Below are 16,038 nucleotides of genomic sequence, written 5' to 3' on the forward strand. Positions count from 1 at the left end.
CCTGCCCCACAGCTGTTGCTCAGAGTCCCGAATGAGGAAGGGTATGGGGGGCTCCAGGAAATAGTCTCTGAGAATTTAAGCCCTGCTTGGACATACTCCATTCCTCTCGTTAAGGGAGAGTTTGTGTGTGTGTGTACCTCGAGTAGTCCTGTCTGAGTCAATGGGACTGCTCCTGTGTGTAAATTAAAGCATGTGGGAAAGTGTCTGCAGGATTGAAGCCTGAGAAGTTCTTAGCCACTGAAACTCTCACTGAAATCAAGGCTTGGCACATCCCTGGATTTGATCCCTATTGGGTTTTTTTTCCTTTGGGGGGGGGGGGGGGAAGAGAAGAGAAGAGGAGTCCTTAAACCTGTTTTCAAATGTTGAATGTGAAACTGCTGTGTCAGTTTCCTTTTACACTATAAAAGGACAAATGGGCTCTCTGATTCCTGTACTGGACTGTTATGTGTCAAATTTCTTTTTACATCTAAGAAATAGATTTGAATCTACTTTTTAATGGTGAATGTGGTACCAAATTGCAGTCAGAAGGTTCTGCTGTTATAGTTTATAGAGTTGACTTTTTTCTATTAAGAGAGGCAGTATAGTCCAATGAATAGTTTGCTAGATTGGGAGTTTGGAGACAAATTCAGTTCCCAATTTTGCCACTGATTTGTGTGATTTTGTGACCTTTAAATTCTCTATGCCTTAGTCTCCTTATCTGTAATTAGAGTTAATGATATTTACCCAGGTTCCTAAAGTGCATTGAGATTCACAAAGTAGAAGTGCTGGGTAAATGTCAAGTAACATGTTATGATTCATTAAATTATTGTATTGCTGTAACTTCTGTTCGTGGAATTATTGATGCAGTATCACTGCAAACTTCTTCTCCTTGAGTGAGTCGGTGGGCAGCATTTAACATGGCACTCAGATGATTGCTAATGATCTTCTCCTGGCACAGGAATCAGGGAGTAGAAGATTCACCATGGACTCACAGTGCTTCCATTGTCCCTTTAAGGTTATACATAGAACTGGTCTGAAAAACTTCAACAGAACAATTCTCCATTGGAGAATGCAGTTTTGTCTAAAATGCTTCATGGAATTGTGTCGATTTACCTGAAATTCCATTTTCGGGGGGAGAGTTCTGACAATCTCAAAACATCCTGCTTTGACATTTAAAAAGAAAACATTTTGTTTTTTCCCTCTCTCTGTTTCAGAATGTATTTCTGTTGTTAAAAAAGTCAAACTATTGTGATTGATCCAAAATTAAGCAATTTTGCAGAGAATTTTGACATTTTTTTAGGTTTTGTTCCTAAATGGAAAAATAATCAAATTTCAAGCTATCTAAATCCTCCTGTGACAGAGCTTTGGGCAACACTGCTGAACCAGCCCTCTGGTCCCTGCAACTCTAATTAATTATTTCAGAGCAAACCTCATTAAGAAGAGCTAATTGACGGGCTGAAGAGAACTAAGAGACTAATTAGACCACGAGGCAGATCATACAAAAGGCACAGGAAGGAAGTAGGATGGGAGGAAGCAGAGAGTGGGGGAGAGTGATTATTCTTCCTTGCTTGCCTCTGGAGCTGAGGGCTCCCTAGGTCAATAGGTGTAAGGCTGTCTAGTGTACAAAGGTTGGGGAAAACTATTGTAAATAAACTGCACAGTGTGTTTTACCAGAAAAAGGTCTCTGAGCTGTTTGTGGACTTGAGAAGAGGCAGGAGCGAGCAGGGCCATACTACATCTCCACAAAATGGAATTTCTGTTTTCCATCCAGGTCTAATTATAAGGGAAGGGGGCCCAGGTGGCATCAAGGTGACTCCTTGTCAACCAGGGTGCTTGCACATACTGCCAGCGGTCTGCGTGGAAGGGTTTTTTTTCTGGGATTAGGAGGCCCAGTAGAATGTCAACCTAACCTTGCTTCTCTTGTGTATGTTTGTAGAGAGTTGATACACTCACCTCACCTTGGGGCCACATGGCATTTGTCTCCAGATAGATTTGGGAGTTAACATATGTGACTTTGGCTTTTTCCCACAGGGCTTTGGGGGTATCGGAGAAAAAGGAGAAAAGGGGATCCCTGGCTTACCAGGTGGCAGGGTAGGTAACTTTACTGTGGCCTTAAATCCCTGTTCTTGACAGGAGAGGTACAGACTGGAATTTTCAACTTGTTTGTAAAGTCTCTTTATTTGTATTATCATAGTGCCTGGGAGCCCTAGTCCTGGACCAGGCCCCCACTGTGCGAGGCACTGTGCAAACACAGAACAAAAAGATGGTATCTGCCCCAAAGAGCTTACAATCTAAGTGTCAGACACAAGACAACAGACGGGTACAGACAGATAAGTCAGGGGGTTCAAGGAAACAGTGAGACAATATTGATCAGTCTAATAAGCAGTGGTCACCAACAGCCTGACTGTTGTCATGTTTTTCCACAAGTGTCACACAGCAAAGGAGAATTTTGAGGAGGGATTTGGAGGAGGAAGGTGAGGTAGGTATTGTGAGTGTTACGAGGAGCACCTCCCAAACATGGGAGAAAGCACGAAGGTGCTTGTTTGAAAACATAACAGATGAACAATGGAGGCTGGTGACACAGGCTGATCAAAGACAACAGTTGACATCTAGACAGCAAATGAGAGATGGTTGGTAGGGTGGGGATAGGCTATGAAGAGCCTTGGAAGTGACAAGTAGCTTATGCTAGATGCGGTAAAGAAGGGGGGCCAGTGGAGGGATGCAAAGAGAGGGATGGCGTGGCCCAGGTGACAGGCTGGTAAAATTACCTTTGCAGCAGCATTCCGAACGGACGTGAGCAGATACTGCTACGTGGCCATTCTTATTCTTTAGTCCCGCCTGTTTTCAACCCATTGCAAACCCCATTCCCCTACTTTGCATATCTGCTTATTTATACTTCCAAATGTACATTCTGCTTGACTCTTGAGAACGTGCTCAATCCTCACAAATTCCATCACCAGAGCTTTCATCCATGCTGTAGTCATCTGGGACTGTAACTACAGCAGTCTCCTCCTTGGCCTTACAAATGACAGACCTTTGAGATCAATTCACAAGCAGAAGAAAAGGGCAACTGATATTCACAATGAACAGCCCTGTGACCTCCAGTGCTGAGCACCTTCTGTGGGGTTTTGCATCCTCCGTTTCAATGGAAGTTAGTAAGAGTTGAGGGGACTCTGCTGGCAGGATAAGGCCCTTTGGGTTCCTTTTCTCATCTGGTCAAGTTTTGGTGCCTTTACTCCATAGATGTGACCACAGCAGTAGCTCCAAACATAAGAAATGTCATGAGAAAGAAAAATCAACATGCCTCCTTTCTCTTTGATTTTAAATTTTAACAATCCCACATTCCTGTTTTCACCAATACCCATTGTTTTTCTTCTCCTAAGAACATAAGCACCAACACATTGTATATTTGTAGTCCCTCTCATACAGGACTCTTTACTCGCTAGCCTTCTTTTGTGCAGGCATTGATATTTGAACCCATAGGTTTTTTGCACCTGCAGTTTAGGTCACTTGGATTTGCACCCTGCCATGGATTTAAAAACTGGCTAACTGATAGGTCTCAAAATCTGATCTCCGCATATCAGTCTGTTGGAGATGTGGTTAGCCCCCCGGCCAAGGCACAAACTTAACTCTTCTGGGGTAGCAAGAGTCCAAACTAATAAGTTCCAACAAACAAAAGGTTCTTCTGCCTTTTGGGGCTTCTGTTTAGCCTGCTCTCTGGGCCCTGTTCCCAGCACCTTTCTGGACTACCTTTAAGAGTCTTTCAGACTCTGGTATAGAGCACTTGGCCCCCAGGCTGATTCCCCTGGTGTACCATTCGCGGACCCTGACTCAGAGCCTTCCACAAGAGCCTGTCCTTTCTCCATGGTTCCTCTCCACATGGCTCTCCTTATTCCCACTCTCTCAGGCTGGGAAGCAGCTAATTAATTATGGCACAGGTGTGGTTGGCTTTCTCTCCCCTTAAAGGGGCCAATTACCTGTGACCGTGTCCCTTAGTCTGAGAAGTGCTGTTGGTTTGAGAATATATATCTCAAACATGGTGCCTGCCAAGAGGACCTGCCCACTTCCCGCCAGGTGACAGTCACACAGCCATCCTTCAGACTGCCATGAACAGCCTGCAGAGATGTGCTTTTCACATACAACATGAAGACCAAAAGGATTCTTCTGCTTTTTGTCCTTCAAAAGTTTGAAATTATTTTTCAAGATAAAAATGATCCATCTATTAGTTTTATAATGTGAAACTCGACACCAAGGGTTCAGTAAGTTGAGAAACCAGGACTGATTTTGTTTATAAGCACTTCAACTGTGCTAAATATGACAGTGGTTACACAAGATGAGACAGCTTTTGGCCTTTATACGATTGAATTCTTCTAGAAATGGCTTTTGATACTCAAGTTATTTAGGGTGAAATCCTGACCCTATTAAAGCCCAATGGTGGTTTTCCATTAACTTCAGTGGGGCCAGGCTTTCACCTTTAGATGTTAAGTTCTTAGGAGCAGGATTCACATATTTGTGTGTGTTCATAAAGTACCTAGCATATTGTGACCTAAACCTGATTGTGACTTTTGAGTATGAAAGAAAGATAATGGTTAAATAACACGTATTTTTCTGTTTTAGGGATTTCTGGGATTGGATGGATCTGATGGGTTTCCAGGGAGAAAGGTACCAGGCTTGTTTAATTTTGGAAATACTTTTAACGTCTCAAGAAGTCATCTGAGCACCTAGGGTCTTCTCCTATTATCCCATTCCCTGTCCTCCTTAATGGGCTCCACATCAATGTCCCTTTCTGGGACATTGAGAGTTGGCCAGAAGAATGTCTAAAAACCAATGTAAGATTTTCTCTCCCTAACCATTTTCCCCACCGGAGGCTTAGAAAGTAACCACCACAGAGATTTGAAACTGTACACTCCCTCCCAGTGTAACCAACTCTCTCACTTTTCTTCTGTCAGGGCCATCAGTTACAGAGTGTCCTGCACCCTGGTGCAAATGGTCAGTGCATTAACTATCTGAAAGGCTGTGAAGGCCCTGGCACCCTCAGTTGTACCAGTGCAATGTGGTCACAGAACAGCTATCATAGCCATTTTTCACCAGCTTATATGCAGGCATTGAACACTAAGATGTTGGCAGGTCCTTGGGGCACGGAGGGTTAGGTTGGATCCTCACTGCTTTCTTGTCTAGTCCTGTTTTCACAGTTACTGTATGTGAGAGTATTTCCCAGTGTACTTTAAAGTGAATGGTTATGAGACAGAAATGAGTCTTGAGAAGCGGGATTCTGAACCATGCTGTTTATGAGCTGGTCTGTGGCTATCCAGGAATTCAGGATCACAGGCTGGGATAGAACCCAACAGACTTTTCTCTATGAGAATTCCCTTTAAATGCCGCCACAGCTTGGCTTATGACCTACATTGGAGCAGGATTTGATAGTCATTCCAGTAGAGGGCAGCAGGGAATTTTGGTGGCTCTGTATCAGCAGCAGACTCCTCTGAACCATACACAGTCTTACCACACACTACTGGGAAATGGGTAGTCAGTGAGATAAGACTTTAAACTTACCTGGTTTAGTGCAAGTGACTTGGGGGAGAAGAGGAGGCAGGAGAGAGAAATTACATACTGGGCACGGTTTGCCGAATGTCCTCTCCCTCACCAACGGTCACAGAAATTCTGTCAGAGCCCTGAGGATGACATCCTGATTTTCCCTACTTCCCTACATTCCACCCCATCACCGCCCCCACCCTTCTAGCTGAGTAGGCCAAGAAAAGTGTCTTTTTGGAACTATGTTTCTCAGTAAGAGGGCCATTGAGACCATGCCACTGCAAACTTTTTCTTCCCACGGGCCATTCTTACTACTCCTGCAGACCGCCTGCAGGACGAGATACTGGGATTAAGATTCAAACAGAGGTATTGGAGAGCACTAAAACGAGTCCTCCATGGGCCCTCCCTTCTTGTTTCATAAGCTAATGTTGTTGTGTTTGTTTTACAGGGTCAGTTTGGTCTCCCTGGTTTTCCTGGGCTGGATGGAGTGCAAGGAATGAAGGTAACTTCTCCAATGGGAGCATTAAAGCACTGCTCCTATTACAGAATTTGTCATTACTCCAGTCAAATCTCTTTCTTTCTTCTGTATCATTGTGATGTTTTCTTTAATGTCACTTCTCCATCTGTTTCATTGTCAGGGTACTAAATTGGTGGTTATGGTTTTCTGGTGAACCCTCATATTTTAATTGCCTTATCTGAGTTGTCCTGATAATACTATGTTTTGTGTGTGATAGCTGTATGCTTCCTAGCTGGAGAGAAATGGAAGTACAATCCCTTCCATATCCTTCAGTCTACCCCAGTGAATCTTCGCTATAGAAGGAGTAGAGATACTGGTCTACTCTCAGAGCACTATTGCTGGAAGAGACAACAAAACAACATTTCATCAGCAGGCACCATCAGGGCATTAGTGATGAGATGCAGGGTGACATTGCCAACTCTTGATTATTTTAGTTGGATGAAGTCACGTATGGCTGGAGGCTGGCATGCCGCACAAAGCTCAAGTTACTAAACTTCAGGGCTAAAGGGCCTGTAGATAATGACAGGTATGGGTGACTGAGATCCGCATGTATTAACAACCACTCACCTGGTCTTTTGCCAAGGGGTTGTACAGAACAGGGTGAGCAGGGATGTGAACCTGACATTGGTCCATATGTTGGCTTGATAAATGATGTTTTGTGAACACGGTACAAGGCTGCCAGTGCTCTCTCCGGAGCTAGCAAAATGAGGGCTGGTAAGGGATAAAAAGCACCTTTCTGTGGACAGCCATTAGTTTCATCATACAAGTGGTGTATAGGTCATGCATGCAGAGATCATTAGGAAGAACAGAAGAGCAAAGGGAATAATTCATTAAAACAAGGAACTCTTGTTACATCAGGGAACTACTATTAACTTTGCCACTAAAGCAGATCCTTGCATAGTAACAGGCACTCTTTCTTCCCTGCTTTCTGGTTTTTAAAGAACTTGAAAACAATATGAATCTGTTTAAATTTACAGGGTGAATTAGGTGAAATGGGTCCTCCAGGCCCTCTTATTTCTCTCGATAGAGAAGACGAACTCGTCTCAGGTAACTCCTTAGATTTTGTTTTGCAAAGTAATTTTAAATGCACCTATTTTAATCCAAGTTATGTGCTTCTTATTCTTTTATGTTAATACACATTTTCTTATTCACTCACCAGCACTGTTCAGTGGGCCAAATTCATCCCTGTTGTAATTACATTGACTTAGTGATACGTTTGCATATATCTGCAACTCTCCCAATTAAATGCAATGCTATGTGAATACAGGCGGAGTGATATGTTTAGAGCATCAGTGATTGACTGTGTTAGCATGGTCCTGTGTATCTGGAGCTCAGAAAAATATATACCAAGCCTAGGGCTTATTTCAGTGTAGCAATGCTATTAAGAGAAAACTCCTCCTTTTCCCTCTTGCAAATAAATAAGTTGAATGCCTCTTTAGTATTCCAACTCACTCGCTGTTGCTAGATGTTATTGAAGAGAATAGTGTAGTAAATTCCAGGGCTGAATTAGGCATGGGGGAGAACAACATCTGCAGCTCCATTGGTGAGGGCAGAAATAACACAGGCTAGCTTCTGTATATAGTGGTTTGGGGCATAAGATGATCACTACCTGGGGACAGGGAGAAATTTCTGCCTGTGTTATTGTATTGGATGAATAGGTACATTAAAAAGGGGCCTGCACCTTTTACTAGCACAGAGCAATGGCCAATGTGGGAGACAGGGGAGCGGACTACATGTACTCTTTCTGCAGGGTCATTTTTAAATTTTTCTCCTTTTAATATTTTTGTCCAATAGGTTTGCCAGGAGATCCCGGGATTCCAGGGACTCCAGGCCCTCGAGGAGATGAAGGGATTGTTGGTTTACCAGGCCTTCCTGGCACCCGAGGTCTCTCAGCTCTTGTTCGAGGTAAAACATTTGCTAATATGAGTTCAGAGTAAGATGTTAGCATGCTGTTTGTCCACATGTTTGTAGCTGCCTTTGCTTATGTATCGACACAATGAATTGATCAGCTGTTGATTCGCTTATTAACGGAGGTGCTGAAATCCCCACTTCAGGCATTGCAGCATGCATAACTTCACTTAAGCAGCCTTGGTGATACACTCTGCCAAGCGCAATAGCTAGAACATTGTAACCTGTGTGAGGAACAGTATTTTATATGAAAACAATTTAATTCAGAGATAGAGACAGATAACCTGGGAGAACCAATATCTAGCCTTTTTCTCATTTGCCATGCAAGACACACAGGGTTTGATTTGATACCCTCTGAAGTCATTGACATTGACTTAAGCAGGAGCAGGATCAAGCCCATAGCAATTAGGGCATATCTTAGTGCATTTGCTGTGAATATGCAACACAGCTGTGTTCGTGGCCTTTCTGTGTTTGTGAGTGCCCTGGCGAATGAGTTTGCTGGCAGTTTTGTTCACAGAAATGGAGAACTCTAAATAAATACTAGAAAATCTATTAAAAATGACTTTTGAGTGTAAATACTCACCCTGGAAACCGAAACTAAGAGATGGATGAGCTAATCATGGTACCAAAACAATCTGGTGTGTCCAGTTAAAAGTAATCAATATAACCTGAATTTCACACATTGAACACTTGCCCTCAAATGATCTACAGATTGAGAATTATTTGTCAAATTATTTTGCTCCATGGACAATTTGCAAATAGGAAAAAAAGTCTATATTTGTCAAATTATCCACTATACATTATTCACTCAGTAACAGTAATATAGCTTTTATATTGTGCTTCACATTTTCAGAATATATCATTAGCTTGCTTAATTATTTATGCTCACTAACCAAAGTGACTTAACTGAGGCTCTGCACTAATGCAGTATTTTCGCTGGCCTAGGCAGCTGCCTTTTATAATAGTAAAAAAAAAGTGTGACTCTCAAAGATGGCTATTATTAATAGTCTTCCCTTTATGTGCAATGATAAGACTTCCTGCATGAACATAATATCAGCCCAATGTGCAATGGTAATCTTCATAAAATGAAAAATATCTGGATCCACATGCTGCTGGAGAGTTGGCTAACTACATAGTATATGCCTGTGTTCTCTTTAGGGGCACCAGGTCTCATGGGATTTCCAGGTATTCCAGGTATTACTGGTGAACCAGGAGACCAAGGGAGAGCAACAATTGGATTACCAGGCACTCCAGGCATAGGTGGTTTACCGGGTATGCCAGGACCTCCAGGACTGCCTGGTCCATCACGTATGTAAACTTCTTAGACCTGCTTTTGTACAGGATTGAAATATAAACAGACCTAATAATATTTTGGAGTGCGCTCGCTCTCTCTCTCTGTCTCTCTCTCTATATGTGTATATATTTTACCACTAAAAATATGCATCTGTCTATATTAAGTACTTATATGGCCCCTCATGAGCACTATATGTGAGTGCTCACAATCTGTAATGTATTTATCCTCATAACACCCTGGGAGGTAGGGAAGTGCTACTATGCCCATTTTACAGGTGAGGAACTGAGACAGAGAGAGACTAAGTAACTTGCCCATGGTCACGCTGGAAATCTGTGCCAGAGCGAGGAGTTGAATCTGGGATTCCCAAATCCTAGGCTAGCGCCCTAATCACTGGCCCAAGAAACAGAAGAAATGGGGTATCAAACCTGGGGCCTCATACATGCAAGGCATGTGCTCTAGCACTAAGCTACATGCCTCAGTTACATGAAGAGCACATACTCTAGCATTGATCTACGTTCCCCATGTACAGTAAAACACCAGCTCTGTGTACTCAGTTTGGATTATTTCATTGTAATCAGACTAACCAGGATGGGCAGGGATGGTGTCCCTAGCCTTTATTTGCCAGAAGCTGGGAATGGGCAACAGGGGATGGATCACTTGATGATTACCTGTTCTGTTCATTCCCTATGGGGCACCTGGCATTGGCCACTGTCGGAAGACAGGATACTGGGCTAGATGAACCTTTGATCTGACCCAGTAGGGCCATTCTTATATTCTTATGTTTTTATATAGTGATCTTGCATTCTAGAGCACTGCCTTGTATGCTGGGTAAGGAATTTGGTGTTTTGTGCTGATGACCTGTCTTCCTTTTGATAAAGCTGAACTTTCAGGATATGAGGCTGACTTGAATAATCCAGCCAATGAAAATGTGATGGGTATTATGTGTCCCTCAGTCTGACATGGTATTGTCACATAGTATTAAGTCAATGGGGAAGGCACAACCACTCCATTATCAATAATTGACTCAGTTGAATATGTAGAATTAGGCCCTTTTACTGCTGCTAAAAAGTTCATACCTTTTTACAGCAGTTTTGTTTTATTTGTTTGAATGGACGATTAGGAAGGTGTGTGCTGTTCAGTACAGGCAGTACCTCAGACCTAATGGGGTCTTTTAAAATGGCTTTACTGGATCTACTTAAAGCCAGGCCTGCCAATCATGTTAATGTCAGACGAGGCTGAATTTTGTTCTAAAACAGAGGCGGGCAAACTACGGCCCATGGGCCACATCCAGCTCTCCAAATGTTTTAATCTGGGCCTCGAGCTCCCGCCGGGAAGTGGGGACTGGGACTTCCCCCGCTCTGGCACTCCAGCTGGGGAGTGGGGTCAGGGTCTTGCCCCACTCCGCATGGCTCCCAGAAGCAGTGGCACATCCCTTCTCCAGCTCCTACGCGTAGGGGCAGCCAGGGGGCTCCGCACACTGCCCCCACTCTAAGTGCCGCCCTCGCGGCTCCCATTGGCCAGGAACCACAGCCAATGGGAGTTGCAGGGGCGGCGCCTACAGACAGGGCAGCGGGCAGAGTCATCTGACCGCGCCTCTGTGTAGGAACTGGAGGGAGAACATGCTGCTGTTTCTGGGAACTGCTTGAGGTAAGCGCCGCCCAGAGTCTGTCCCCTTACCCCCTCCCCTGCCCCAACCCCATGCCCCAGCCCTGATCCCCCTCCCGCCCTCCAAACCCCTCGATCCCAGCCCGGAGCATCCTCCTGCACCCTAACCCCCTCATCCCCAGTCTCATCCCAGAGCCTGCACCCCCTCCCGCACCCCAACCCCCAATTTTGAGAGCATTCATGGCCTGCCATACAATTTCCATACCCAGACGTGGCCCTCAGACCAAAAAGTTTGTCCACCCCTATTCTAAAACCAAGTTTGTGTGGAAAGGATTTTAACCGTAGTATTTTCAAATCAATTTTCCCCTCTGTTTTCACTTTAACCCAAGTTCCACTCTCTTCTCCTACATGCAGATCAATGTAGGGAATAATCCTGCTGTGATGGAGAGGAAGTAGGGGGGAGGGAGCAGATCGTTTTCATCTCTAACTTCAGTAAGCCAATTTGCCTTCCAGTCTCTTAGTTATTTTAAAATAAAATCCTGGTCCCAGCACACTGGCAAAGTAACTGGGAGAGAGGCTGGGGAGCTCTGCAGGGGACAGGCAGCTGGGGTGGGGTGGAGAATGCAGTCCTTCACACCAGCAGCAGAGCCATTGTACAAACACTAGGTAACCCTGATAGCTCCTGTTCCCGTAGGCCTCAAGAGTGCAATGGCAGTGGAAGTGCATAGTCACAGATCCATTGATTTGCCCCCCTTTCAACTGCTCTCCCCTCCTCCTTAAAAATCCTGTGCATTGGGGTGCAGGGAGTTCCCATAAAGTATGGCTTCCCAGGGCACATAGTATACAGCCCTCTCTGTAGGGTCCCAGTATCCTGCCTTCTTGGTGCAGTGAAACCTCAGGAGTTCTACAACATCAGGTCCCAATGTGGAAATGGAGGCTGGGGGAGGCAAGGTTTGACCTGAATAATTTTCACTCTTCTCCAGAATCTCTCAGTTTCACCTTGGTTTGGTCTTGTGCCGATTGTTTAGTTTTTGAAATAAGAAGCGTACCTGGCAGACCAAGAGAAAAGGAAAACCCCAGAGTATTAATACTGTGGGCTTCTTCTGTTGGTCTCTGTGGTACCCTACCAAGCCAAAGCAAACTTAACATGGACCACATTACGATACTGGGCCACATTCTGTTCTTCATGGAACTGAAATCAGTGCAGTCGCATCCACTTATACCAGGACTCAGTATGGCTCCAGGCCATCTGCCCAAAGTAGCTGTTGTTGTGGCTGGCTAATGGAGCTGAATGAAATTTAGACTTCCCGTGCCTTTACTGATATCCTTTCCTCCCTGTGTTTCTATCTGAAGAAATCCTCAATGGAGAACCTGGGGAACCAGGAAGACCTGGACAACGGGGGCCACCAGGAGTTTTGGGACTAAAAGGGACCAAAGGTGAAATTTACCTTAACTTTCCTACCTTGCCGCTTGCATCATCATTGAAACGTGTGCAAAGTAGTGTGAAATGCAACCCAGCCAGAATGGCTTTATACTCACTTTGCTCATTTTGTACTCACCGATGACACCAAGTGCAAAGCAGTGTGCGGAGTTCAGGCAATGGAGGTCCAATTATCTGTTTCCACAGTGCTGACAAAGACTCTCTTTCACTCTGTTTTCCAGGGGATCCAGGTGATTGTGCTTGTGATGGAGGAGTCACAGGAGCTGGACCAAAAGGTGCACCAGGCCCTCTGGGTCAACCAGGAAGTCCTGGTGAACCTGGGTTTAAGGGTTCTAGTGGAGATCCTGGCAGTGTGGGTGCACAAGGGCCGCGAGGGCCTCCGGTAAGTCAGGATAGGATTTCTTCAGTCTCTGCCGGTTAAATGAAAAAGCCTTGTTCTCGAGCCTTTGGCCAAAATTGTCTAAATTGAAACCTGAAGGATTTTTTTTTTTTAACGATTGTTTCTGCTTGTTTGGGTAAAAAGGCAAAAAACAATTTGTAGGAATAAGGTAAAAGCCCAGAAATGTCATCAATGCAAGGTGTTCGAGAGAGAAGGTGGGTGAGGTAATCTCTTTTATGAACCACCTCCTGTTGGTCAGAGCTCTCTATGTAAGCTCAAAAGCTGGTCTCTCTGCCACCTGAAAGTGGGCCAGTAAAAGAGATTACCTCCCTCACTGTGTCTCTCTTTTGTCCTGAGACCAGCATGCCTACAACACCACCGCATGCACCAATGCAAGGTAGTGATTCTGAGAACTCATTTGTCAGAGCAGAGACCTTTTGTCACCATAGGGCTAAACAGCTCTAGTCAAGTGGGAAGTAATGAGTATTGGGTTATGGGCTCTCTCTGGGCCAGAGGTTGGTATGGAAATGAGAAATGGATTTGGATGAAGAAAAGATAGAGTAAAATGGTGATCTCTTTACTTGTTGGTGGCAGTAACAGTAAGTGCGCCTCTCTGATGCAGTTCTTCCCTAGCTGCTGCTGTAATGCCATTTTTAAGTTGAGCTTTTATTTTAAAAAAAAGAAGAGTGAGATTTTCAAAATGCTGAGCGTAGGCCATCTGTGAGGACTTTTGAAAATCCCCCTCTAAATGTTTCAGAATAGTCGTGTCAGCTTCAGTGAGCTCTATGCATTTGTTGTTAATTTATTATGTAAATATTTTATCTGTCATTAATTTTTTTCCTGCTCTTGAAGACTTTCTGTGGAGTGAAGGCCTTTCCATGCATGTTCATATATCTCTTTTTTCTCTTTCTGCCTGCAGGCTTCACCTGGTCAACCAGGTTCTCCAGGCCGTAAGGGAGAAAAAGGAGATCCATCTTTTGCAAGAGGCAGAGGTCTCCGGGGGGATCCTGGTGCAACAGGAGCCAGAGGGCCTTCTGGCATCCCAGGAACTCCTGGCAGAGATGGATTCCCAGGTTTACCAGGCCAGCTAGGTCCTCCGGTGAGTTTATACTTATGCAACAAAAATAAGAGTGCTTCAAAATTGTAATTGTAAGAAGGAACAATGATAGTAAAATGGCTGAATCGTTAGTCGCGATTAGACCTGCTTTAAGTGTCCAGAGATCTAAAGCTGTACCTTGTATTCATAAGCTGACACTCTGTGGATAGACTCTTATTTCACGTCATCCTAACAAGACAGAAATTTCATAGTTTCATGACGTTTAAGGCCAGAAGGGACCATTAGATCATCTAGACTGATCTCCTGTGTAAATTTTACTTGGATACCCCTATATTGAATCCTGTGATTTTAGTTAGACTAAAATATTTCAGTCCTAAGGAAACTAAACTGTTGTGTGCCACAGGCAGAGGACAAGAGAGACCCAAGTACCGAGGCCCCTCCAATGGCAGGGAATTAATTAGACGGATAAATGATGGTGGCAAGCACTGCTTATATATGTATAAAGGAAAGTGCAATTCACAAATCCTGGGCTTGGTTTCCCACAGCAGCAGAATCTTCTCTAACCCTTCAACCACACTGGCATGATGCCACAGCATCATTTGTGACCATCAGCATCGCACAGGCTAACAACATTCCATCAAGCTGGTGGTGTTTTGAACAAGTCAAAGCAATTAGAATAAAGGGCCCTCACACACTTCTTACTCAGAGGGTGACAAATCTAGAGCGAGAGTAATGTGCTATAAGAATTCCAGTGCTTCGTCTGGCCCAGGGTTTGGGTAAACTGCCCCAAAATCCTGACAGCTCTTGGTTGCCTTTACGAGTTAAAAGACAAAGATTTCTGTGCTCTCTTCTAAGGACTTGTCTTTGCTACAGTTTGCAATCCTCTTTTAACACATGGTAACTAATATGACCTATCATAAACTATAGCGGAGAGAAGGAACAGAAATGCATTTAATAATAGTCCTCTTCAATCGGCCAGTTAAGGGTTGTGTACACTACAGACTGCAATAATGTTTTCACAGGTCAGCTAACACAACAGTAAGCTCTAGGGCACATGAGCTCTAAGTTGACTTATTAAGTCAATTTCTTAGTCTTCAAAATCTTTCAGGCACTGCTCCCATGGGAGAATGAGTGGAGCCAGAGAGTTAAGATTGCAAAGCAGGAGTCATATATGAGTTGGAATTTGAAGTGCCCAGCTGGATGATTACTGTAATATTTACACTTAGTGCAGCTGAACAGTGTTAAGCAGGACACTTTGTTAAGGAAAATCTATTCCAAAGGCTCTTGCCGTCTGAACAGGAATTTCTCTCTCCTTCAAGATTAATAATAGCCCCTCAACACATCTCTGATTACACAATCATAAGATAGATAAATAGGTAAGGATAGATAGATAGATAGATAGGTAAAGTCTGAGAGAGAGAGAGAATTCTCAAGCGACAGGCACTACTTTCGTTTTAAGATTTGTTCTTTTTAAAAACAAAAGATACTATCTACCAAATTTTAAGAGTCGTATACTAAAACAGAAAAAGCTGACCGTGAACGTTTTAAGCAGAAAGATACAGGCAAACGTGTAATATTTATATTTTGGCAAATATAATGTATTATGCAGTGGTTTAAGTAGATTTTCCTGCATCTGAAAAGATTGTGAGCATTAAATTGAAAAGATTTCCATATACTTTATCCATAGAATCATAGAATATCAGGGTTGGAAGGGACCTCAGGAGGTCATCTAGTCCAATCCCTTGCTCAAAGCAGGACCGATCTCCAATTAAATCATCCCAGCCAGGGCTTTGTCAAGCCTGACCTTAAAAACTTCTAAGGAAGGAGATTCCACCACCTCCTTAGGTAACGCATTCCAGTGTTTCACCACCCTCCTAGTGAAAAAGTTTTTCCTAATATCCAACCTAAATCTTCCCCACTGCAACTTGAGACCATTACTCCTTGTTCTGTCATCTGCTACCACTGAGAACAGTCTAGAGCCATCCTCTTTGGAACCCCCTTTCTGGTAGTTGAAAATAGCTATCAAATCCCCCCTCATTCTTCTCTTCTGCAGACTAAACATCCCCAGTTCCCTCAGCCTCTCCTCATAACTCATGTCTTCCAGTCCCCTAATCATTTTTGTTGCCCTCCACTGGACTCTTTCCAATTTTTCCACATCCTTCTTATAGTGTGGGGCCCAAAACTGGACACAGTACTCCAGATGAGGCCTCACCAGTGTCGAATAGAGGGGAATGACCACGTCCCTCGATCTGCTGGCAATGCCCCACTTATACATCCCAAAATGCCATTGGCCTTCTTGGCAACAAGGGCACACTGTTGACTCATA

The 16,038-nt window shown here is 43.9% G+C and overlaps 1 protein-coding gene across 4 annotated transcripts in view; it reads left to right on the top strand.

Moving 5' to 3' along the window:
- The window catches only part of COL4A6 (collagen type IV alpha 6 chain), a 191,391-nt gene that overhangs the window by 136,245 nt on the left and 39,108 nt on the right, over positions 1-16,038 (top strand). For all 4 annotated transcript variants that reach the window (XM_084638926.1, XM_084638927.1, XM_084638925.1 and 1 more), the window contains exons 15-23: positions 2,011-2,070; positions 4,597-4,641; positions 5,960-6,013; positions 7,006-7,075; positions 7,823-7,933; positions 9,095-9,244; positions 12,189-12,272; positions 12,498-12,658; positions 13,575-13,754. In XM_084638926.1, coding sequence (XP_084495052.1) covers positions 2,011-2,070; positions 4,597-4,641; positions 5,960-6,013; positions 7,006-7,075; positions 7,823-7,933; positions 9,095-9,244; positions 12,189-12,272; positions 12,498-12,658; positions 13,575-13,754 — 915 coding nt within the window. The remainder of the gene's footprint in view (positions 1-2,010; positions 2,071-4,596; positions 4,642-5,959; positions 6,014-7,005; positions 7,076-7,822; positions 7,934-9,094; positions 9,245-12,188; positions 12,273-12,497; positions 12,659-13,574; positions 13,755-16,038) is intronic.

The sequence above is a fragment of the Lepidochelys olivacea genome (genome assembly GCF_965140295.1).
Source record: "Lepidochelys olivacea isolate rLepOli2 genome assembly, chromosome: 9".
Lineage (NCBI taxonomy): Eukaryota > Metazoa > Chordata > Testudines > Cheloniidae > Lepidochelys > Lepidochelys olivacea.